This window comes from Chiloscyllium punctatum, chromosome 40 (assembly GCF_047496795.1).
Source record: "Chiloscyllium punctatum isolate Juve2018m chromosome 40, sChiPun1.3, whole genome shotgun sequence".
NCBI lineage: Eukaryota > Metazoa > Chordata > Chondrichthyes > Orectolobiformes > Hemiscylliidae > Chiloscyllium > Chiloscyllium punctatum.
Genome location: NC_092778.1, coordinates 38,015,827 through 38,040,938, shown reverse-complemented (window position 1 = coordinate 38,040,938; position 25,112 = coordinate 38,015,827). Strand labels below are relative to the sequence as shown.

The window sequence follows — 25,112 nt, the reverse complement described above, 5'->3', positions numbered from 1 at the left end:
AAGTTATCTTGTTTCCCTGCTTTACACAATTGGATAGAGGTAGCAGAACACCAGAGGCATTGCACTAAGGACCAGCAGCATGTATAAGAGGGAGAACTCAAAGCTTTGCCATGCCTCTGAGTAAACAAAGACATATAATGCTCACTATATTACAAAGGAATGACGACAATGTTAGGCCACAACTACATCACTGATTCCAACTCTTCAGAACAAACAAGAGGATCCTTGAGAGACTTTCCAGGTAATTTACCACAAGGTTCAAGGGAATTTCAGCTTCAGTGTTAGAATGGAAGAGCTGAGGTCATTCTCCTTGGAGCAAAAGAAGATTGAAGGGAGAATTGATAGATGCATTGAAAATTATGACAGGTTTAAATTAGGTAAAGGAAACTGTTCCTGTTAGCTTATGGTTCCAGGATCTATAATCTGGGTTCACAGATTTAAAGTTTTGAGAAGTGTTCTGGTGGACGTTAAGAGAAAACGTCTTTCTGAAGCAAGTGGTAAAAACCTGGAACTTGCTGCTAGTGTGGCCAGTTGCAGGGAAGGGAGCCACCTGGTTTTAAAAGGAAACTGGATGACCAATCGATGGAAGTAAACATAGAGAGCCTCTGGGTCAAAGTGTGGAATGGAACTGATTGAATTGCTTTTTGGAGTGCTGACATGGACTCAATGGGCTGAATATCCTCCTTTGGTATTGTAATGATTCCATGACCAGGAACTCCAAAGTGCCAGTGAACATGTGTAAATGTTGCACAGCAGGGAACATTCATATCTTTGAAAACATTAATTCAATCACAAAGGCATATCATACCATACAAAGTACAGTAGAGTTTCAGAACAGAGCGAAGAACAGAGCAATGTTACAGCTGTAGATAAGGTGTACAAAGAGCAAGATCAACATCAAATTTAAAATTTGAGAGGGCCATTCAAAAGTCTGTTAACAGCGGGGAGGAAGCTGTTCTTAAAACTGTTGGTACATATGTTTATGCTTTTGTATCCTCTGCCTGAGGTTGGAAGAGATTAGAATTGGGGTGGAGGGGCCTTTGATGATGTTGGCAGTCTTCCCAAGGCAGCAAGAAGTATAGATGGAGTCAATGGATGGAAGGTTGCCTTGTGTGTTGGACTGGGAAATGTTCACAACTCTATAGTTTCTTATGGTCCTGGGCAGAGCAGTTGTCACACCAAGTTGTGATGCATTCAGTTAGAATGCTTTCTATGGTGCACCTAGAAAAATTGGTCAGAGTGTTAACAGACATGCCAAGTTTCCTTAGCCTCCTGAGGATGTAAAGGCATTGTTGTGCTTTCTTGACCATTGCATTAACGTGGAGAGACCAGGACAAGTTGTTGGTGATCACTCCTCAGAATTTGATGCTCCCGACCATCTCCACCTCAGCACCATTGACTACATGCCCTCCACTACACTTCCTGAAGTCAGGGGAAGGTGATGGCCTAGTGGTGTTATCACTAGACTATTCATCCATGGACACAGGTAATGTTTTGGGGACCCAGGTTTGAATCCCCTCAGGGCAGATGGTAGAGTTTGAATTCAATTTTTCAAACAAATCTGGAATTAAGCATCTACTGATGACCATGAGATCTTTGTTATTTGTCAGAAAAAACCAGCTGGTTCACTAATATCCTTCAGGGAAGGAAATCTGCCATTCTCACCTGGTCTGGCCGATGTGTGATTCTAGACCCACTGCAATGTGAATTGCCCTCTGAAATGGCCTGGCAAACCATTCAGTTGTACCAATCACTACAAAGCCTCAAAGAAATGAAACCAGACAGATCACCTGGCATCGACCTAGGCACCAGAAAAGACAACGGCAGAAACAGCCCTGGCGACCCTACAGGGTCCTCCTCACTAACATCAGGGGCCTAGTGCCAAAATTGGGAGAGCCGTCTCATAGACTAGTCAAGCAACAGCCTGATGTAGTCAAATTCACGGCATCATACCTTACAGAGAATGCCCCAGACACCACCTGTTATGTCCTGTACTACCAGCAGAGGTGGTAGCACAGTGGGGTACAGTCGAGAGGGAATTGCTCAGGGAATCCTCAACACGGACTCCGAGCCCAATGAAGTCTTGTGGCATCAGGTTAAACATGGGCAAGGAAACCTCCTGCTGATTACAATGTACTGCCATCTCTCAGCTGATGAATTGGTACTCCTCCATGTTGAACAACACTTAGAGGAAGCACTGAGGACAGCACGGACACAAAACGTACTCTGGGTGGGGGATTTCAATGTCTACCACTAAGAGTGGCTCAGTAGCAGCATTACAGATCGAGTTGGTCGGGTGCTAAAGGACATAGCTGCTCGACTGGGTCTGAAGGTAGTGAGGGAACCAAGAGGGAAAATTATACTTCACCGCATCCTTAACAATCTGCCAGCTGCAGATGCATCTGCCCATGACAACATCAGTAAAAGCAACCACCGCACAGGAGATCAAGTCCCCCTTCACTTTGAGAATAAACTCCACCAAGTTGTGTGGCACTATCACCATGCTAAATGAGACAGACTTCACATAAATCTAGCAACTCAAGACTGGGCATCCATGAGGTGCTGTGGGTCATTAACAGCAGCAGAATTGTACTCCACTACAATCCGTAACCTCATGGTCTAGCATATCCCCCCTTAACCAAAACCGTCAAGCCAGGGGATCAACCCTGGTTCAATGGAGAGTGCAGGAGGGCATGCCAGGAGCAATGCCAGGCATACATAAAAATGAGATGTCAACCCGGTCAAGTCACCAAACAGGACTACTTGCGTGCCAAACAGCATAAGCAGCAAGTGATAGGCAGAGCTAAGTGATCTCACAACCAACAGATCAGATCTAAGCTCTGCAGTCCTGCCACTTCCAGTCATGAATGGTGGTGGACGATTAAACAACTCACTGGTGGAGGAGGCTCCACAAAGATCCCCACCTTCAATGGTGGAAGAGCCTAGCACATCAGTGCAAAAGATAAGGCTGAAGCTTTCGCAACAAACTTCAGCTAGATATGCCAAGTTGATGATCCATCTCGGCTTTCTCCAGTAGTCCCCAGCATTACAGATACTAGTCTTCAGCCAATTTGATTCACTCCATGTGATATCAAGAAACAGCTGGATGCACTGGATACTGCAAAGACTACAGGCCCTAACAACATTCTGGTAATAGTACTGAAGACTTGTGCTCCAGAACTTGCCACTCCCCCAGCCAAGCTGTACCAGTACAGTTACAACACTGGCATCTACTCAACAATGTGGAAAATTGCCCAGGTATGTTCTGTACCTAAAAAGCAGGACAAGTCCGACCAGGCCAATTACTGTCCCATCAGTCTACTCTTAATCATCAGTAAAGAGATGGAAGTTGTCATCAACAGTGCTATCAAGCAGCACCTGCTCAGCAATAACCTGCTCAGTGACACCCAGTTTGGGTTCCGCCAAGGTCACTCAGCTCCTGACTTCATTACAGCCTTGGTTCAAACATGGACAAAAGAGTTGAATTCCAGAGTGGAGGGGAGAGTGACAGTCCTTAACATCAAGACTGTATTCGACTGAGTGTGGCATCAAGGAGCCCTAGCAAAACTAGAATCAATGGGTATCAGAGAGCAAACTCTCTGGTGGTTACAGTCAGACCTGACATACAGGAAGATGGTCATGGTTGTTGGAGGTCAATCATCTCAGCTTCAGGACGTTGCTGCACGAGTTCCTCAGTGTAGTGTTCTATGCCCAAATATCTTCAGTCGCTTCGTCACTGATCTTCCCTCCATCACAAGGTCAGAAGTGGGGATATTCACTGATGATTGCACAATATTCAGCACCATTTGCGACTCTTCAAACACTGAAGCAGTCCATGTCCAAATACAACAAGATCTGGGCAACATCCAGGCTTGGGCTGACAAGTGGCAAGTAACATTTGCATCACAGCAATACCAGGCTATAGCCATCACTGCCCCTTGACATTCAATGCTGTTACCATCACTAAATCTCCCACTATCAATATCCTGGGAATTATCATTGATCAGAAACTGAACTGGACTGACCACATAAATCCGTGGCTGCAAGACCAGCTCAGAAGCTCGGAATATTATAAAGAGTAATTCACCTCCTGACTCCCCAAAGCCTCTCCACCATCTACAAGGCACAAGTCAGGAGTGTGATGGAATACTCCACTTCCTGGATGTCTGCAAGCCCAAAAACACTCAGGAAGTTTGACACCATCCAGGATAAAGCAGGCCCCTTGATTGGCACTACATCCACAAGTATCCCCCACTGACGCTTAGAAGCAATAGTATTGTGTACTACCTACAAGATGCACAGTAGAAATTCACCAAAGATCCTCAGACAGCACCTTCTAAACCTACAACCACTTCTGTCTAAAAGGACAAGGGCAGCAAATGCACAGAAACACCACTACCACTTGCAAGTTCCCCTCCAAGTCACTCACCACCTTGATTTGGAAATAGATTGTTCCTTCACTGTCGCTGGGTTGACAACCTGGAATTTCCTTCCAAAACGCATTGTGGGTCAATCTATCGTCTATGGACTACAGCAGTTCCAGAAGGCAGCTCACCATCACCTTCGCAAGGCAAACTAGGGACAGGCAATAAACACTGGCCAGCCAGCAATGCCCACATCCCATAAAATGAACAAATAATTTTTAAAAAGTGCTCAGCTCCTTCATTGTGCTGTCCTTGAGGGAGAGATTGTTATCTTTACACCATGCCACCAAGCACTCATCTCTTTCCGGTATTCCATCTTGTCATTGTTTGGGATCAACTCCCTGAATACTGCTCGTAGTCCCACGAGAATAAAGTCTCTGGTAACTGTTCTAACAGAATCGATAGAATCTCGACTGCTTCTATCCTTATCTGAGGTTCAATCCCTGATGTGATATTATCCCTGTAGGCATCTAAGACAATATTAAATCACAATTTACCTGTCCTTAAGATTTATTTTCTGAAATTTAAATCAGTTTACTGAAAATAGACAAATTTTAGGTAGCAGATTTTGTGCCAGCACTACTTTGCAAAGCTACAGACAAAGGAAGATACACTAACCATAGGCTCCATGATGTGGAGGTGCCAGTGTTGGACTGGGGTGTACAAAATTAAAAGTCACACAACGCCATGTTATAATCCAACAGGTTTAATTGGAAGCACGAGCTTTCGGAAAGCTGCTCCTTACCACCTTTAGAAGGAGCAGTGCTCCGAAAGCTGGTGCTTCCAATTAAACCTGTTGGATTATAACCTGGTGTTGTGTGATTTTTTTTTTAACTAACCATAGGCTCATAGAGTCATCACAAAAGTGCCCAAGAGAGAAGATTTAACTGTCCAAATGACATGAAAGCAGGAAATTCATATGTTGCGAAACCAACAATAGATTTTAACAAATTTAAAATGAAATATCTTTGACCTTTGAAATTACACAGATCACAATATGAAACATATCAGTGTAAAAATTCAATTTCACCTGAAACTAGGAATACAGAAGGGAGGGTTGTCCAGACCATTCACATAGCCCCAGTATACTGTAATGAGTAAGGACTATCCACACTGGTCACTAGCTAAATCCCTGCTTGAGAAGGCTAGAAATTGAGGATACTTGAAAACACTATTCCTGTTAGGGATGTTTCAATATTGCAAAATAAAAATGGACAGACCTTAATCAAATTCCTGGGCCTTATTGTTTGAAATGTAGATAAATTAATATCAGTCTTTGGGCTTTACTGCTTGACTCTACATAAATTAACTAAAAATAGGATTGTAGCAAGTTGATATCCTCCAGTTATCAAAGTCATAACTGTCACACATTGTTTGATATTTCCTCTTTCCTTCCGAATACACACATCCTTAAGTAGGAGCTAACATTTTCCAAACTAATTGGCTGTTTCTGGGGAAATTTGTAGAATTGTAAGAGATCACTCTGAGCAATCTGCAACATTAAAAAAAAATTGTCTTTCTTGAAAATGTAATTTGCAGTATGTGGCAGCACAAATAACACTGAAATGTCACTTCAATGATATCTTGGACTTTGACTGACCCCATTTCCAAAGTTAGGTCAAAGCTAAGAAAATATCTTGTGAATTCAAGATGAATTTGACAATCTTTAAGATGGATAAAAATAAGTGAACGACTTCACTGAACTGAACACAGTGATAAAAACCAAATTGGCAGGTCCTGGAGATAAGAGAGATACTATATAAATGCAAATTCTCTCTCTCTATCTAGTAAAATGCTATCAAAGCAGAAGAGGCAAAAAAAAACAGGGAATCAGATAGTGAGAAATAAAAACATGATTGTATGAGGAAAAAGATATTGAAAAATTAAATAAAGGTTCAAAATTACAATGAAAAAAGCAGATTTATTGCTAAGTATGAGAATGCTGAAAGTATTTACCAAATTTTAGAGTGTGAATCATTAATAGCTATAAGGGGGTGTAAATTGTGGCTACACCAGAGACATTGCTTAAGTTCGTACAGGATTGGAAGCTTAATATGTATCATTCTATATCTTTTTCAGGAGCGACAGGAAGGGAAAAAAAAAACAGGGTGTGGTCTAATTATATCATTGTAGCAGAATGTAAGGACTAGTGGTTTGTCACAAACATAATTTCTTTGGAGTCAAGAAACAAGAAAGCAGTCATTCTCAGTATGGACAACATGTGGATGTGTGAGGCTCACATAAGACAGAAGAGCAAAACAGCAGGTACAATTACAGGCCACCAGACAGTGGATTGAGAGCCTTAACATGTCCCATGCCTGAGTTCAGGTGTGACAAAGTAGCAAGCACAAACAGCAAGAGAGATTCCGGCAGAGCACAGTGGTGTAAGGATGGCCAGCAGTTTCGATGTATTATCAGAAGAAGCATTCTCAGTCTTTCCGGCTCCATAATTAATGGATGTTTCCATAAAGTTTACATTTTGGGGGGGGGGGCGGGGGGGGGGGGCGGAGGGGGGCAGTTTCCAGTGCTCCTTGAAAGACTTTTTTTTGCTCTGCTATGTCTAACAAACAATATTCGGTTTGCGTGATCCAAACTACAGTCAGGCAACAACCAATGTCATGACTGAGACTGAAAAAGGCATTAAACTAATTGACTATGTCAGAAGCCCAACATCTGACTGCAGGGCATCCTAACTAATGTGGCATATATCAGATTACCACTATTAATTTGGCACCACATTGGACCATTCAGAACATCACATTTACCTGAAAAATAAACTACCTCAATTTCTAGGTCAAATTTGGGCTACAGAACTGTGGATAAGCACAATGAACAGAAACATAATATGTCGATTTTCAATGTCACAAGCCTGTCTGAAACAAAATCAAAGCATTTGTTCAAACAGGGAGAACACATTTAGAATGATTCCAAGACTATCTTCCAGCTCAATGTAACATACAGAACAATATTACTTGAATTCAGTATTGGAAGTAAAATAGGTACTGTAATAGGAAGGCTAAGAAACAATAGAAAAATAGTGAGCATAATGCAATTAGATCCAAGGTATGAATAGAAAGGATAATGGGACTCATAGATCAGGGTGCTGGACTGGAAAAAGGCTAAACACTGAGAAAGGCAAAAAGGGATTAGGCCCAAATTAACAATAAAATTATCAAATACCTTAACAGGCCAAGAGTGGAAAGTCTTCAAATATAAGATGAAAGGAGTACAATGTACACCTATAAAGTGAAAAAGGGCGCAGAGAGACTGTGGTTAAACAAAAAGGTTAAAACTAAACTGAAAAATTGAACTGTGAGATAAAGTTTCAAATTTAATTTTCAGATTCTTCTGACCATCTGGATACAGAAAGGTTCTTTAAAACGTGTTTCTTCAGGTTTTGTATTTTAATGCTTCATAAGGATAATCTCAGCCAGACTCCTCATAGTCCTGGAAGTGAGCACAACTGTCAATTTCTGAAAAATTTAATGTGTGCGTGTGGATGTTTATTGCCCATCACTAACTGCCTGAAGAAGGGGGTTGTGAGCTGCCTTCTTTAAATGCTTTAGATCTTGGGAATGCCGGGATCCTCTTAGTACAGTTGAGAAGGTGGTTTCAGGATGTTTGACCCATCAACAGTGAAGCAATAGTTATATAGATGCAAATCAGGATGGTGTGTCGCTTAAGGTTAGGCTCGTAGCTGTGTGGGTTTGCCTGTTTGTTTGCTGCCCTTGTCCTTCTTAGTCATTGAAGTTGTGGTTTGGAAGATGCTGGTGAGGGAGCTTTGGCAAGTTACTGCAGGTGCGTCTTGTACTATCACCAACTTCATGGTCATGGCAATTTTTCACAGGAATTCCAATCTTCTATCACTGAAATTATAGTGGACAATAAAATGAACCTCCCCAGCCTTTGAAGCCTGTAGCACTGATATATGTTATAAAGGACTATAGGATGACAAGCAGTTAAGATATAAATAAACTATCTTTGTTTTTTTTTTCTTCCTAAAGTCCAAACACAAATTATTGGATTGTCACAACAATCAAGAAATATGTTGCACCCTTGAGTTCTCTATAGAGTACCCAGCACATAGAAATATGTCTGAGGCCAACCTGTTTATGGCGGCTTTTGTATTCTGCTGCTCCAACCATTCACAATGGTAGCAAGCTCCACTCTTGAAACACACTGGAAAAAGAAGTTTATCCCAAATTTCCTGTCAACCATAGAGGATCTAGGAGCAGGAGTGGTCCTCAAGTGTGCCATTTAACACAATTATGGCTGACCTCATCTCCGCCTCAACTCCACCTCCCGACCTGAAAGTTAAAATTGATAACTATTGGTATTTTCTGTCTGTCTGGGCCTCTCCCACAAGTGAAAACATTCTACACACTCTACGAAAATCTGGCATAATTTTCAAGGCCACAATCAGCTCATCCCTCAGCTTCCTTTTTTGCAAAGGAAGAAGCCAGTCTACTCACATTTCAAGTATGAGACTTTATATTTTGGGGCATCATCTTTGCAAGTCACTTGTGCCTCCAAAACATTTTTGGAATGTGGTTTAAGGTAGGGAGGGAAGGTATTGCAGTCATGTTCTTGCCCGGTCCAGAGCATAAGGCTAGCATTCAAGGACACTGGCTCCAAATCCACCATAGGAGAAAGTGAGGATTGCAGATGCTGGAGATCAGAGCTTAAAAATATGTTGCTGGAAAAGTGCAGCAGGTCAGGCAGCATCAAAGGAACAGGAGAATCGACATTTCCTGAAGAAGGGCTTATACCCGAAACGTCGATTCTTTGATGCTGCCTGACCTGCTGCGCTTTTCCAGCAACACATTTTTAAGCTCCAAATCCACCGTGGAAATTTGATATAAATAAAATTAGGAATTAAAAACTAGTCTGAGGGCAACCATGCCACCATTTTTGTCAAAGCCCCTTTGGTTTGCTAATGTCCTTGTCCTTCTTATCTGGTCTGGTCTGTATGTGACTGTAGACCCACAGAGCAACAAAGCTGACTCTCAACTGTCCTCTGAAACGGTCTACCAACTCACTTAGTTGCACAAAAACCCTACAAAGTTTTAAAACAGAAATGAAACTGGATGACCTCTTAGGCACTGGAAACACTATCCTGTTGAGCCTGCAAACTCTTCCTCACTAGCATCTGGTGTCTTGTTCAAAATTGAGAGCGAGTTGCCCCACTGAATAGTCAAACAACATTCCTAACTAACAGTACCAGGTGTCTCTAAACCAGAAGGATGGTAACAGTTCAAGAAGGTAGCTCACCCCTACCTTCTACACAGCACTTCAGCCTGAGCAATAAATGTCAGTTCAGCCTGCGATGCTCACAGTCTATGAACGTTTTTGAAAAACTTGGAGATGAAGGAAGAAATTTATGCATGGAATATGAAGCGAGAAGAGATATTACATTAATATTTATTGAATTCTTTAGATATGAAAGATGTGAAGATAAATGAATTTATAGAAGAGCATAAAATGATTCTTAGAAACAAGACTGGCGAGGAGTTGACAGGGTGGCAGGAACCTACCTATCAGAAAGGTCAGGATGGCCCCACCCTGGTTGGTTCATGGTCATGTCATCCTTTCAATGATCATCTGCCATCTGCCTCCAAAAGCTGCCAGTAAATCAGGAGCTATGCCTATAATTATGACGACAGCAACCTGGGGCAATGATGATACAGGAGGCCTCAGAATGAAGGGATGTTGGAGCAGGCTTCAACGACCTGGCTGACTGAATTGTAACACAGAAACTCTCAGTGCAAGACGATAATCTTCATTAAATATGTGAGCTGCAGTATGGAATTGGACAACAGCCAATACCCAACAGCTTTGGGCAGGAAGGGAAAAATATAGCGGACCAGTTAGCCCAAAGTAAATTCTTTAAATTAAAAAAAAAGTGTATCCCGTCAGAAATGCATTGATTAATTAATGACAGCTCAGAATGAATTTATAGTCATAGTTGACAAATTTAATCGAGTTTTTTTTGAATAAGTGGTAAATTAAGTTTGAGAAAGGGAATACAGATGATGTGGTATATTTGGTCTTCACTCAGCATTCGCGAAGAACGATGAGAGGTATGACAGGTTTAGAGTTAGGGTTAGAGTGGATTTTCATAGTGCCGTCATGCTGTGGCATTTAACTCAGTGAGCCAATGCTGATTGAGGATCCCTCTCAATTCCAACTTTCCCTGCTTAAGTCTGAGAGAGAAAGCTTAAGGTTAGCCTTCCCGCTCCAACAGTAATTGAGGACATTTCATGGTAAATTAGTTCCCTTGAAGGGCCTTCCTTCCATCATAAGTATTCAACCAGTATATTCAAAGGTTGGCTAGCCTCAAAGCCAGTTGTGTAATTTCCTATCTGTGAAGCATTAGGGACCACTTTGAACCCCTGCCTTCACCTCAACATATTCTGTGAAATGCAGCACACAATTGCTGAAGATAGATTTTACTGAAATCGATTTTAAAGCCTTGAAAATGATGTGCTTACTTTTAACTCTGCAAGCTGTAAAATAACAAACAGTCTTTTCTTCCATGTGGCGATGAAAAAGAAAGAATGCTTTTGCTCCTAAAGGTGAAGGTCATGGGGGCAATGTTTACAAAGGTAGGTGGGAGAACTTAATTGAGCAGGAGTTAAACTTTCTGTTTCCTGACGGCAAGTGCAACATTTGCTATAATGTTCTCAAACATTTTCCACCAAGGAAACATGCCTGTTCACAAACTCAACTCTTTAAATGAGGCATTAACCTGGCAAGGAAAACATCTACCTCCAAGCCCCTTGTATAAAAAACATGGCTCCTTCAGGAGAAAAAAGCTGCTTTTTGGTGAAAATGTTTAGTGTTGGGATTAAAGCGTCTCTATGTTGGTCGGCTCATGAGAAGACTCGAATACAGTGTGGATTCTTGTTGCAGATCGGGTCAGCAAGCCTGTTGAAGGGAAGCACCAGCTATCACTAGGAAACCTAACTGGGCCAGACACACAGGATTGAACTCCAATGGAGGCTCAACTCAAACAGTCATAGTCCTTGGTTGTGTTCTTATCCCATGCAACCTTTTGCAGAGAAACGATTAGATCTGCACATTCTGAGTTGTGATGAAAGGTCAGTGACCAGATAGTACATGAGCTCCTGAATATTGCATCTCCTCCCACATCTTCAGTGTGAATTCTGAGGAAGTGCCATAATGGTGTTATTGGTGCAAATTGATGAGTGCAAAAAAGACACTTTGAGTGAGTATAAGGCCTGTGATGGAGATGTCTGAAACCAAAACGTGGTGTGTAGCAGTGCTGTACAGTGATAGCCTTACAATGCTAGCTCACAGCTCTAGCACATAGAACGTTGAGTACATTATGGCACTTCTCCTGGCAGAGCGCAGCGGATTATCCATCCTCACAGCACGAGACAGAACTTCTCTTGAGATATCTGTGGGAACTGACCTCCACATTCATCTCTGTCCAGGCTGTCTTTGCCAGTAAAAGGTTGGCCTTCTGCTGCCATCCCTAGGGCATGGGAATTCTGTTCTCATAGCTTTCAGGGCAACATCGCTTCAGTGTAGCGCCATTTTTTGTCCGACATCTCCAGATCTGAGTGAGAATGATGAGCAGATCCTCCATGGCTGCAGAGCATCGAGGGCTGCGCAGGTGCCTTTTTGAATATGGAGCACAAAGGTTAGACCCCAACAATGGATAGAAGCTCCTGTCCTCCCAACATTGCTATTTGCTATTTTACCTGATCACGATTATTTAATGAGCTGAGAACAACACATTTACATGTAATAATGCCTGCAAACTGAAACCCCTCCCACCTTTCCACCTGTCTACACACTTGACTCTACGGATATTTCCACCCCTTTTGTGCGCAATATATCTGCTGTACTGAAGTCTATTTTTGGAAATGAAAGTTAATTCCTTCAAACACTGGGGGCCTAAGGCTTGCTGCACTCAGAGAAATGCAAACAGTGGAGCCTGCATCCATCCAGGTCAATGGCTACCAACTGAAATCAAGAAAACTGAAGCCCAGGGGATGAAAGGGATATTGACACAAAATGCCCAAAATTGACTAGGAGACAGAAAGTAGACAATTGCTGTGTTTACTTATTAGACTGGAGGGGAATGTATTCAGTGGATATCTCTGAGGGTTAGGTAACAGGACCACAGCTCTTTGTGATCTATACCAATGACCTCAGCAGGTGACAATTTTAAAGTTTAGACAAAACTTGGAATTGTATGAGGTTAGTAACAAACATGGACAGGTAGGAATGGCACATCAATGCAGAGAATGTGATATGATGCCTTTTGGAAGGAAACGTGATGGTACATAATATCTGTGCATATCAAATGGTACAAGAGAAACCTAGTGTGTATGAATAAAAATCTCTGAAGATAGTAGGGAAAGTTATAGAATTTTTTTAAAATAGGCTTACAGAATCCTGGATGTTATAAAGAGGGCAATTGTGTACAAAAGCAATGTGTTATGGTGAAACCTTGATAGAAACCAAGTAGACTTCTTTAAATGTTTAACAGTGGTCATGCTGGCACACAGAGAGTGAGAGTTTCACTGAGGCCATTAAAGGGCAGCATTCCAAGGTGGCTTGAGAATTCTTCTCCACACCTCCTTGAATTAAAGTCCATGGACGGAATAATGGAGCTGGATCCCAGTGACTAAATGTTCGCGTATCATTTCAAGGTGGTTCAAAATCTCACATACTTGGGCTCCTAGTCAAACCCATCCTTAAGTATATACAAACAGATTGTCTTCTCAAAGTCTGCGAATTCCCGAGGCATATTGAATCAATAAATAGATAATTACAATAGAACAGAAAGAAACAGTCAGTTTTACAGATTAGAATCGATCTTAGTGATTAAAAACTCAATCCAAGCACCATGGTACCAAGACAAATCAGTGTGCTTCAATCTCACTGTTGATTGGACATTGCGGTCTTCAGACTTTCATTCAATCCACTCAAATGCCAAAGTCCCCACAGTATATGGAACAAAGGCAGAAAGTGCTAGAGAAATTCAGAAATGCCCTGTCTGCCCACATTGGTGAAAAGGAGATGCTCAGGGCCTATATCTTAAACAGGCAGCAATTTGCAAATGTAAAAGTTTAAACAACTGTTTGAGGATACAGAAGTGTGATTGGGCTTCTCTGAACCTGACTACACTCAGAGTCATAAAGATGTACAGCGTGGAAACAGACCCTTCGGTCCAACTCATCCATGCCAACCAGATATCCTAACCTAATCAAGTCCCATTTGCCAGCAGTCAGCCCATATCCCTCTAAACCCTTTCTATCAATATACCCATCCAGATGCCTTTTGAATATTGTAATTGTACCAGCCTCCACCACTTCCTCTGGCAACTCATTTCACACACGCACTATCCTCTGCGTGAAAATGTGGCTCCTTAGGTCCCTTTTAAGTTTTTCCCCTCTTGCCCTAAACCTACGCCCTCCAGTTCTGGACTCTCCCACACCAGGGGGAGGACCGTGTCCATTTACCTTATCTGTACCCCTCATGATTGTCTAAACCTCCACAAGGTCACCCCTCAGCCTCTGATTCTCCAGGGAGGACGGTCCCAGCCTATTCAGCCTCTCCGGACAGCTTAAACTCTCCAACCCTGGCAATATTCTTGTAAATCTTTTCTGAGCCCTTTCAAGGTTCACAACATCCCTCCAATCAGAGGGAAACCAGAATTGCACACAGTATTCCAAAAGTTGCCTAACCAATGTCCTACACAGCTGTAACATGACCTCCCAACTCTTAGACAGGAAAACGTCACCTTCAAGTAGCCCAGCCAGTGACAAATGCCATGTGTAGGAAAATTAATTGCTTGAACGTACAGCAAGGAGGAGGAGATTTCCTCCAAGATCCACTACAGAGCTGAAGACCACAGCCAGTCATTGTCCTGGCACTTCATCAATGTCACTTCCACTTTCCCTGCCTGTCTTCCCTCTGTCCTCAGCCCATCCCTTGTCTTCTGTATGGATATTCGCTCTATCCCAATCACTTCCCTTCTTCTCCTAGGTTTAAAACCAAAATGCTTTTTATTAGCAAGCTGCTTGTGTTTCCAGCAAGCAGAACTGACTGGCATTGTAAATGATACCTGAAGATGAATCTACCTCCCATTCATCTTTTCTGGCAAAGGAAAACCAGCTTTGAGGCTCTGGCTCCGAATGTTGTGGATTTGTGTGTAACTGGAGTTACTCAATGACCATGTCGCCCTTTCAGTGAGATGTCAACAGCTCAGTAAGGAACAACTGTATTTCAGAGTCAGGTCAGAGGTACCCTGGTAGTTCGTGTGGTGAAATAAGACATGCAAAATAGGCCAAATTGTAGGCCAAACTAGATGTCTCAGAAACGATACCTTATGAATTGGAACAGCTAAACAATTCAAGAATTGAAATACCTTCAAAGTAATTTTTGAAATTTAAATGACATAATTATTTGTGTCTTTGTTACAATAACAAAAATAAGCATTTCAAAATCTAATCCTAAGACGTCTGCCAATCTAAATCGTATGAACGGACGTTTGGCTCTGAGGGGCTCAGAATGTAATACACTAAATAAACACCTCCTTTCAAATCAATGTACAGTGGGTGAGTATTCTCAGGTATCTATTTCATCTATAAAAGATGTTTGCAAGTTTAATGTAACCAGCCTAGAAGCACATTTATTCAGTGCTAATGACATAAATTATCGACATTTTCAATGCTTCAAGTCTAAAAGTACAATTTTACCAAGAAGTAGTCAAGGATTTATGAATAAGGTCATTCGAAAATTACAATATTTATATCCCCCGCCTTTTGCAGGGCTATATTGGATCTATGTGGGAAATATAACAGATTATTTCTGCACACATTTCCATCAGCATTTAATTTTACTCCTGCTATTAGAAGTTATTTACATTTCATTGTAATATTCTGTTCACTGATGGATTATTTCCAAGTTAGCTCAAGCAAGTGAAGATAGATATGATGGGCAAGTGAATCATAGAAGGGCATACGCTTATTTGAAGGATTTAGCTTTGTTTTAAGCAATGATTAAACTAGAAGTTTATTCAAACCGATTTGACTTACATTATCTATGACTAAACACTATGTCACAGGCCAGTTAATTACACACACACAAGCAACTTTAACTTCCTTGTGTCCTATATATCAGTTTGTAATTCTGAAGGCATATTTAGCTTGCAAACCAAAGTTGATGCTTAAAATTTCAGCGATCTGAGATATTGCCAGGCATACAGATCTGTGGCCAGTTTTCTTCAAGATGGTAGAGATGCAGAATTGGTGATGCTTAGGTTCCCTGCCTGTCTGCTCCCTCTTGCACGAGTGACCGCATCATTCTCTTTTTTATTTTGTTTTTCTTCGCCTAACCTTTGAAACAAATTCACCATCTCTTATTTCTGTAGCTGCTGTGGTGGAGAGAGGTTGCAGGGCGTTCTAAACAGCAGATCTGGTCCATTCCTCGTGGCCATGGCAATCTCGGCTTGAGCGACTGTTCCAGTGTCGATGAATTAGGGTCCGTTCTTTCCCTCTAATGTTTTGGCAGCACCTGCAATGGCGATGGAGTGAATGATCTCTCAGTCCTCGGGAGTTCATTTGGATGGTCAGGTCAGTTCTCAGAACTTGAGATGAGTCTTGGTCCTCGAGAGTGTGGACAGCCTCCTGGCTATGGAGGTGGCTGGAAGCGGCTTCAGCAGAGTTGGCATTCTGAGACCGGTCAACAGGAGGCTCTGCTTCAGCGTGCTTCCTCCTTGGACCAAGCACCGATCCTTGTGGCACACCCACTGGTCACAGGCCTTCAGTCTGAAAAGCAACTCTCCACCACCACCCTCTGTCTTCTACCTTCGAGCCACTTCTGTATCCAAATGGCTAGTTCTCCCTGTATTCCATGAGATTTAACCTTGCTAACTAGCCTACCATCTGGAACCTTGTCAAACGCTTTAGTGAAGTCACGACTTGGAGGCACCGGTGTTGGACTGGGTCGACAAGTTAAACATCACACAACACCATGTTTATTGGAAGCATTAGCTTTCAGAGCACCGCTGATGAACCACCTGATAAAGGTGCGGCGCTCCGAAAGCTAATGCTTCCAAATAGTGCTGTTGGACTATATCTCGGTGTTGTGTGATTTTTAACTTACTGAAGTCCATATAGATCATCTATTCCTCTCTTCACTCATCAATCCTCTTTGTTACTTCTTCAAATAATTCAATCAAGTTTGTGAGACATGATTTCCCGTGCACAAAGCCATATTGACTACCCCTAATCCTTGACTTTCAAGATACATGTAAATCCTGTCCTTCAGGATTTCCTCCAACAACTTTCCCCACCACCAATGTCAGGGTCACCGGTCTATAGTTCCCTGGCTTTTCCTTACCACCTTTCTTAAATAGTGGCACCATTTTACTGTATTTTCATGAATGCATGTAATAATAAATTACTATTGTTACTAATAATCACATTGATATAAAATACTCTTCAAAGTTGTCTCTTAAAATTATTAAGCCACTCTCTTTCCTACGTTATGATAGTGACTACACTTTTAAACGTGCTTTGTTGGCTATAGTCTTTTGAAATGACCACTGGTTATGAGAAATCTGATATAAATGCAAGTCTTTCATTTTCTCTCTCTTTCTTCAAGTACTGATTTATAAGATTACTTCCAAATACGATCAAAACATCATGAGAAATAATTCATTCTCTATCAGTTAAATCATCCATTTTATCTCACTGCTGGCAGAAGATAGCTCACTACATTTCTGTCAGGTTCTCTCTACTTAAAACAATTTGTTTTGACGTTGTCATAACAACCACTGTAGTTTGATGAGAACTTCCATTCCATTTTGAGAAGAAATATATACCTTTGCTAGTTTTGTGCTCAAAGGTTAAAATAGCAGAATAATTTTGATTATTTAAGCGCTAAAATATTATCAAGCACATGTCCAACTTTGTAACTTTGATAATGGAAGCCAAGGTTTCCCATTTTGGAGCTAATGCATTGTAGTGGATCTCTTAGATGGCTTCATATCTGCCTGTGGTTAGTTCTCCTGTGTGATAATCATCTCTTCGGTTCATTCTGTATGCAAGTGGGTTCTACCGCAACATAAATGGCAAATCGCCTTTGTCTGGTGGAGGGATCTTCTTGCAGAGACTGGCACCTTTCAGGGTGACGGTTCAGGCACCATACTTGGCACCAAGGCTAGTCCAACATCTCTTCATTCTCTGCAAGCCAGACAGTGCTTTCCACTCCCTTCACCTCAACACTTAGCCCCCACTTCACCCCCCAGGATGTTTGCCAGACATTAAAAAGGTGGCTTCCTATTTTCACAGGGTCTCATTGGAGCATGCGCTCCAGCTATCTGGGCCAGAAAGCAGGTCCTCTTCCCCTCTGGAGAGAAGTAGTTGTTCTCTGATCAACTCACACTGGACAAGAGCCCAGCACTTTTACTGGCATCAGCGCAGTGGGACCCACTGCAGGAAGCAGATGAACAATCTCTGCAACAATAAGTGCCTCTATCTTCTCACTGCAATTTCAGCTCATACGGCCATCACCAAGACTCCCTGCCATTTCTTTGGTGTTGATCTCTGAAGCACACCAATCGGACATGAGCAGACCTTCTCAGTGGCTGTAATGAGAACAGTGACTCTCGCCCAGTCACATAGCCCTTCCCAGCTCACCATCATATGCATGACATGCACTGAATGGTTCATACCCACTTTATGATGCCAATGTTGTAACCGTTTCTGGGCATTGTACTTCCCACTCACTCACTGCGGGGCAGTCGCTGCCTGGCAGGAATGTAATGCTCTTAAATTGCTTGTGAACACATATTCCCTTCTCAATTTTCCTCTTTCTCCCCATGCAGATCCAACTGGCACCTAATAGGAAGGAGAGAGCCTAGACTGGCAGAGCACTTCCCCATCTCTGTATCCTAACTAACTTTGGAGACAATGTGGTTCAGCTGATGAGCGAAGGCCCATAACCACTCCTGCACCGATGGGGTGGTCAACATGGCAGATGCCAGCGAGGAGCGTTGTTGTCTAGTCTTCTCAGATATACAGCCACTCCCTCATGTTCCTGCAGAAAAAGGCTCAGGTTCCTTCACCAACTAATTCTCTGTCTTCCACAGGACGAGACAGCAAAGCATGCATCTCTGAGGATGAAGCCTGTGAAACCGCAGAGGATCCACTGGCAAAGAATATGTGTTCCCTGATCGATCTTCACTTTAATGGAAGGGTGGCTGGGAATATTGTGACCCTCAACAAGCCCCTTTTTGCAGAGGCTTCCACTGTGTAGAGGATATGGGCCAAAGGCAGGGACATGGAGTTAAGCCACAGATCAGGCACGATCACACGGAAAGGCAGAAAAGACTCGAGAGCTGAGTGGCCTCGAGCTATTCCAATGTTCCTAATCTACAGGCTGGACAGTTACCATAGAGCCTAGGGGTCTCTCAGCTTGGCTTCTGGTCTCAAAGTTAGCAGGCCGCAAACAGATACAAGAGTTATTTTGCTTATATTCCTAAGAAGAGTGCAAACTGAAATGATTCTCACTCAGTGAGTTATGCTGAGGGCAGCACTCAGCTGCCTCCCAGCCAGCTAGTCCAGAACAAAAAGACCAGTAAGTGAGACATGCTGACATAGCACCTGACTTCCAGGTGGATTGGGCTATGGGATTGTTTTTATGCCTCTCCAGGTCTATGTACCATGGTTTGATTGAATTGAAATCTGCAAGTGAGGACCTCCTGGTCCACGTCAGCATTCTCAGCTTCAGTTTGTTCTTATAAACAGACCTCCTGCTTCTCCCTTGCTTCCTCTCCTGATGCATCCTCCATCCTCCTCCACCACCTTTGCTGAGTGAGTTATGCAGGAAGAAGCAAACAACTACACAGAATCCCAACAGTGTGGAAGCGGGCCATTCGGCCTATCGAGTCATGACAGACCCTCCAAAGAGCATCCCATCAGCTGCCCTATCCCTGTAACCCTTCATTTCCCATGGCTAATCCACAATGTCTGTACATCCCTGGCCATTATGGGGCAATTTAGCATGGCTAATCTACCTAATTTGCACATCTTTAGACTTTGGGAGGAAGTCGGAGCACCTGGAGGAAACCTGCATAGACACTGGGAGAATGGGCAAACTCCACACAGAGTCACCCAAGGGTGGAATTGAATCTGGGTTCCTGGTGCTATGAGGCAGCAGTGCTAACCACTGAGCTACCTTGCTGCCCCTGGACACTGTCTGGAGTGTAGTGCATTGCACCATGTGACCAGTCTGAATCTCAACTTCTCTAGTGCTATGATCTTTTGTCAGTACTGTACCATGCTCAGTGTCAGTCTGTGGCCATCAGCCAAGGTTTGAGGATGTTTCCCTTGTCACCGTCTTCCTGTCCCAGTCTGTGCTGAGGGGAGTGGGCAGCTGTGAACGTTCCAGAATGGAGGCTTTGGGACAGCTTGCTGGATCTTGTGCACATATTATAATTAGCACAGCTGGCCTCGGGTCATTTGCACATTCATGGAGTGGGATTCTTCCCTGTTGACAGACACTGTTAGTTGCTGACAGGCTGCTCTGATGCTGCTGTACACCAACAGCCCAGCATCCCACTGGAACATCAACCGCCTCTCAGAATCATTTATCAGTGGATGCCTGTGAGATTCTGCAGAGCTAGATATGATCCACTGGCAAAGGTCTCCAGCTTCCTTCAGGGCAACCTCCTAATCCAGAGGAAGCAGGTAGTAACCCAGCAGCTATTGAGCTCGGAGACACCATCCTGAGACATCCTGAAATGGCATCAACACTGACAGTCTGTCATACGCAGGGACTGCTTTTTGCCACAGACTCATTGTGTGAACTTAAACTTTAGGCCACACTCTCAGTCTCTGTTGATCTGACAATGCAGGCTATTGTACCTTTACAGGCTGGTCCTCAGGAACTGGTGAAAACTGGGCTCTCACCTGAGGAGTAAGAGGAGCAGAGGAATGGCAGAGGGTTCCGTGTCATCGTGTTGTTGCTATATCAGGAGACCTGTAGAGATAATGATGGCAGGCAGATAGCTGTGTCTTTCAAACATTTCCTGGTGCCAGCCTGCCTTGTGGTATGTCCAACACTGTCCCATCTGTCCCTCCTTTTGCTTCTTCATCTGCTCCCCACATTTAAAGAGCAGCTCCTTGGGAGCCACATGACATGCACGTGGTGACCGTGCCTGGTGATAATCAGCTTCCCCTCAGGGAGCCTGAACCAGAAACCTTCCAATGTGGCCTTGGCATGGTCGTATTGCCGCCCAGCACCTTACACCTCCCTTGGGCCGTAGTCTTGCCTCCCTTCCCTCAGTGAGGCAGTGGCATCCAGCCAGATTTCCACAATGTGCAGTGCCTGTGAAAGGTGGTTTATGCCAATGGGGCAGCTTCTTGATCTAACTTGCGTCTCCTGCTGCAACATTTACTGCATGCCCAAGAGATAGTGAGGTGGCAATCGGGCAAAAGCATATGTGGCTCAAGAGCTCTCACTGTAATATGAGGGTTTCTGATACGCTGGCCTTGTAATGAAGAAGAGCAGCTCAACATGATTGTTCATCCAATAACAGGCCCCTTCGGGAGTAATTCTGCTCCCAAGTGAAACCTACTGCCTCTCTGGCTGCAGCCTTTTCAACGTTGGTAGAGTATCGTGCAGTATGCTTGATACTCTTCCAGAATAGAGAGATTCAATTTGCTCATCAGACTGTTCCCTGTCCACCTCCCTCCATCCCCAACCTGTCTCTGACAAAGACATGCTGACTATTCCTGATGAAAACTTACCTCTCCCATGGAGATTAATTCTCTCTTTCAGGATTTTCTTCACTAGCATCTCTCTCACTGTGAGGCTCACTGATCTGTAAGTCCTGTTTTATCTATACCACCCTCCTTGTCCTCCATTCCACTGTGGCTGAGAGGAATTAAACATTTGAGTCAGAGCCCTAATAATTTATGCCATGTGCAACACTCCACTACATGCACTAAAGCCTGCTATTCAGCTATGACCAGCCTCCCGCCTGCTGTGTAAACAAAGCATGCCCTTGAGCCACAAGCTGCCTGTCAGTGGTGTGCCAACTGGAGTTGGAGATGACCCAGGGAGACAGGATGCCTTGCTTCACCTGGATATGTTGCCTGTATTTGGAGAAATGACAGCTCAAGTGACTGTGAGCATCATTTAAAGCCTGACCACATTAAAGGACAAAGAAGCAAGCAAATGGATGAAGAAATGTAATTCACCACACCTACTTTTCACTGTAGGGTTTCCAAAGCATCAAATTTCTAGACTGGAGAGAGGTTAATTGAGGAGGTGAAGCTCATTAGAGGAGGTTGTGGTATTAATGCGATGCAAATGCATGCAGATAGGCTTCTGGCCAGCTGTTGCCAACATATGTGGCCCACCACCTGATGGCTGAGAACTTACTCGCTGAAGTTCTTCTCAATGGTGACAATCTGATCTTTGGCCTTTTGCTTGAAGTTCATTCGTCTGCCATTGTCCTGGAAAATCCCAGACGGAGTGATTCCCAGATGGTCAGATGTATGAAATGTCATTTGTTTTTGTCCTATCTGTCCCATCGGGTACTAATTTTCCAGCTTTCTGGTTGATGTGATGGGAACCAGCAAGGCTGTTTGGGGATGACTTGACGTGGGGGTGATTAAACAAATTATGCTTTATATCCTATTTCCTGACAACTAATGGTGCAGCAATAAAGCTCACTAACAAATTGCGTGCATTAGATCTGGGATTTTGGCATGGAGTCGAGGATAGTTGAGGAAATTCAAGGATGGCTTACTGGTACAACAGCTACCAAAGTAAAATGTGTCTCTGACTGCCTGGCCTTCAGCATGTAAATCAATCTCTTCAGATGCGCTATGACAGACATCCAAGACAGGATGGGACTTGAACCCAGACTTCCTGGTTCAGAAATACAGTCATTACCACAAGAACCCCTGCTGTCAATATTCTGTGGATAATTTTTCTAGGCATGTAAGTGAATTCCACTGGATTTTTATTAACTTTCTAGTGAAAACCACCCAAAAGTGGATTCATTGATTGAATATAATCTGCTAATATTCCCATTATCAGTGAAAGCAAAAATAAAATAGGATGGAAAATTAATATTTCATCCTCAAAGTATTTAGCATCTGTGATGCACTGAAACTCTACACCTAAAGTATTTTATAGATCGACTGTGATGAAATTTAGACAAGCCACCAGACCACAGCCCCAGCCCTATTAACACTGTTCCACAGCCACCACTAAAATATTATGCTGATGGTAATGGACAAAATTCACCTTCTGCTACCTTCTGCAGATGGAGTATTTGACAAATATAAATAAACAGCAAAGTTCGATGGATATGACCGTTCATTGCAAAGTAAGCATTGAGAAGTCCCCTTGGACAGTGTGACTTTAGCAAATGCTTTTTTTAGATTGTGAAGGGTTGATAATTGAATGGAACTGGTCAATGTGTTTCCAGTGCTTTCTTGATTAAACATTGAATGCTTCCCATATGCAAAATAGGCAATTAAACACAACATCACAAACTACCAGATTATTCTAATAGCAGTATTCTTATTAATACAAATTATTACGCTATAATGTCAAAGCTTGTGTTCTTACAAAGTTTGGAATTTGCATTTGAATCAACTTTAAAAACATCTCTACCTTAGATGATGCATGATATGCCCGGCTCCATTTTGAATGTAACCAAACAAATCAGCATTACAGCAACAGAGGCCAGACACAATGTTCTGTTTTGTTATTCTTACCATCATGGAAGTACATGACATCAGAGCTTTTCAGTAATGCAATTGGCCTCAAAGCAGCTGCTTCCTCCTGGAAGTGCTTGGTAGTTAAACATAAATTTCCTGTCAAGCTTTCTAGATGGTACACTTTATTGGCTCCTTCAAAAAAGCCAATGGTGATTGGGTGACACTTAGATCTCTCAAAATTTGAACACATTAAAAAGACACACTCTAAGAAAAAGTGTTTGACAAAACCAAATGTTATGTTTGCAAGCACCTGACCAAAAAGTAGGAAAACCATTGGGTAACTTGGAAACTGCACGAAGAAAATGAGACTGCGTCCTTCCAAACAAACAGACTTCTCCAAGAAGCTTTTTGCTCCTTTAATAAGAAATGTGGTGACAATATCATGACTGTTGTGAAAAATATTTCAATTAAACAGAAGACAAAAGTGAAATCCAAACTCCAGTTCATAACCAATAAATCTTTTTACACTAATGATATTAACCCAGCATTAATTAGCTGGTACTTCTGTGATGAAATGCAGACAACCAAAAGGACTGTGGTTCTGAACCCGTGGACTGGAAAAGTAGAAAATTTGCACTTACTGTGGCTGTTCCGGACACGGTTTGTGCATTTGTGTCGGTACCGCTCTGTTCTGAATGTGTCTGGGCAGTAGGGTACATGTTTAACGTGTGCTCAGGGACTGTGGTCTGGCCTGTATAGTCCGGGGCTGGATGGGGATGTGGAGCTGTGTATTCTGTCGGGATCCCATTCTGAGGTGGAGCAAACTGAGCTGACGCATAAGGCTGCGCCATAGTGTCAGGGGGTGCAGTGGCTTCCTGGTTACCCTGTGGATTAGAGGAAAGAATAACATGAACAGAATTAAAAGGCAGGGAAATCTCATTTTCAGGTATAGTTGGCATGCTGATTTCTCATATTAGTCTTTTCTCAGCCATAAAACAGCTGTTGTATGGACCCTGCAGACTCTTATTAACATCATCAGTGCTTTCAATGCAGACCCCCCCAAAAAAATTAATATTCATGCTTTCACATTTTGTGATAATTACTGCCAACATTTAATTAGAAACACTAAACTCTCACACATTACCTCGGCACCCAAAGCTTCCCGCAGCTTAAAACTCAAATGTTTAGCATAAATGTGAAACTGTTTATAGTGTGATGTCTCAGCAGCGTCTAACACTGTGAGGATTGTTATTGAAGTCATCAGGCTTTTTTTGAAGCTGCTTTGGGGCTTGGAATCCCTTATAAAGTAGTTGCTGGCAGCAGAGGAGAAGAACAAAGGATGGCAGACTGTCAGCCTTTGCTAAATGTGCTGGCCCAAATCTAATGAAAACCACATTTAGCTCGAAAATATGCTTTACGTGGCGCAGTTAAAAATCCAGTTTATTGCTTTCAGCTTGAAGGCAAGCGATAATATAACTAAAACCCAGCCTAATCACATCGAGGTCTACGCAGACCCAACACATTAAAAAATCCTTTTAAGTTGTCAGTTCTGACATAGCTCTGAAGGCTTCATAAAACTCCTCTGCCACATAAAAGGTCTAAGTAGCCAGTTTTCAAAAAAGTGATTCAGAGCTCTTTTCGCTTTCTGCAGTCAATTACGTTGGGATTTTTTTGTGACAATCGGTAAGGACACAAGACAGTTTCAGCATTCAAACACAGAGGATTTGCAGCTTACATTGAGTGCTGCGAGGTTGATGTAAATTATGTTAAGTAAAACTGCCACACCATCAGGAGAGCAATGTGGGCTCACACACAATAACAGAGCTCCCTTGTGTAACAGTGAAATGAACAATAATCCAACAACTCCTTAGAGCATCCAAGAAAACCTGCTGCCACGCTTGCATAACTGAGCCTTAATGGTGTAATGCTGTTGTGTACCTGGAGACCTGAGCAGCACCACAGA

The 25,112-nt window shown here is 42.8% G+C and overlaps 1 protein-coding gene across 17 annotated transcripts in view; it reads right to left on the bottom strand.

The window, feature by feature from the left end:
• The window catches only part of rbfox1 (RNA binding fox-1 homolog 1), a 1,745,467-nt gene that overhangs the window by 237,213 nt on the left and 1,483,142 nt on the right, over positions 1-25,112 (bottom strand). For 16 of the 17 annotated variants that reach the window (XM_072559568.1, XM_072559572.1, XM_072559574.1 and 13 more), the window contains one exon: positions 23,791-24,033. In XM_072559568.1, coding sequence (XP_072415669.1) covers positions 23,791-24,033 — 243 coding nt within the window. Of the gene's footprint in view, positions 1-23,790; positions 24,034-24,293; positions 24,426-25,112 lie in introns of those variants that run through there. The other variant, XM_072559564.1, reaches the window with a different exon arrangement.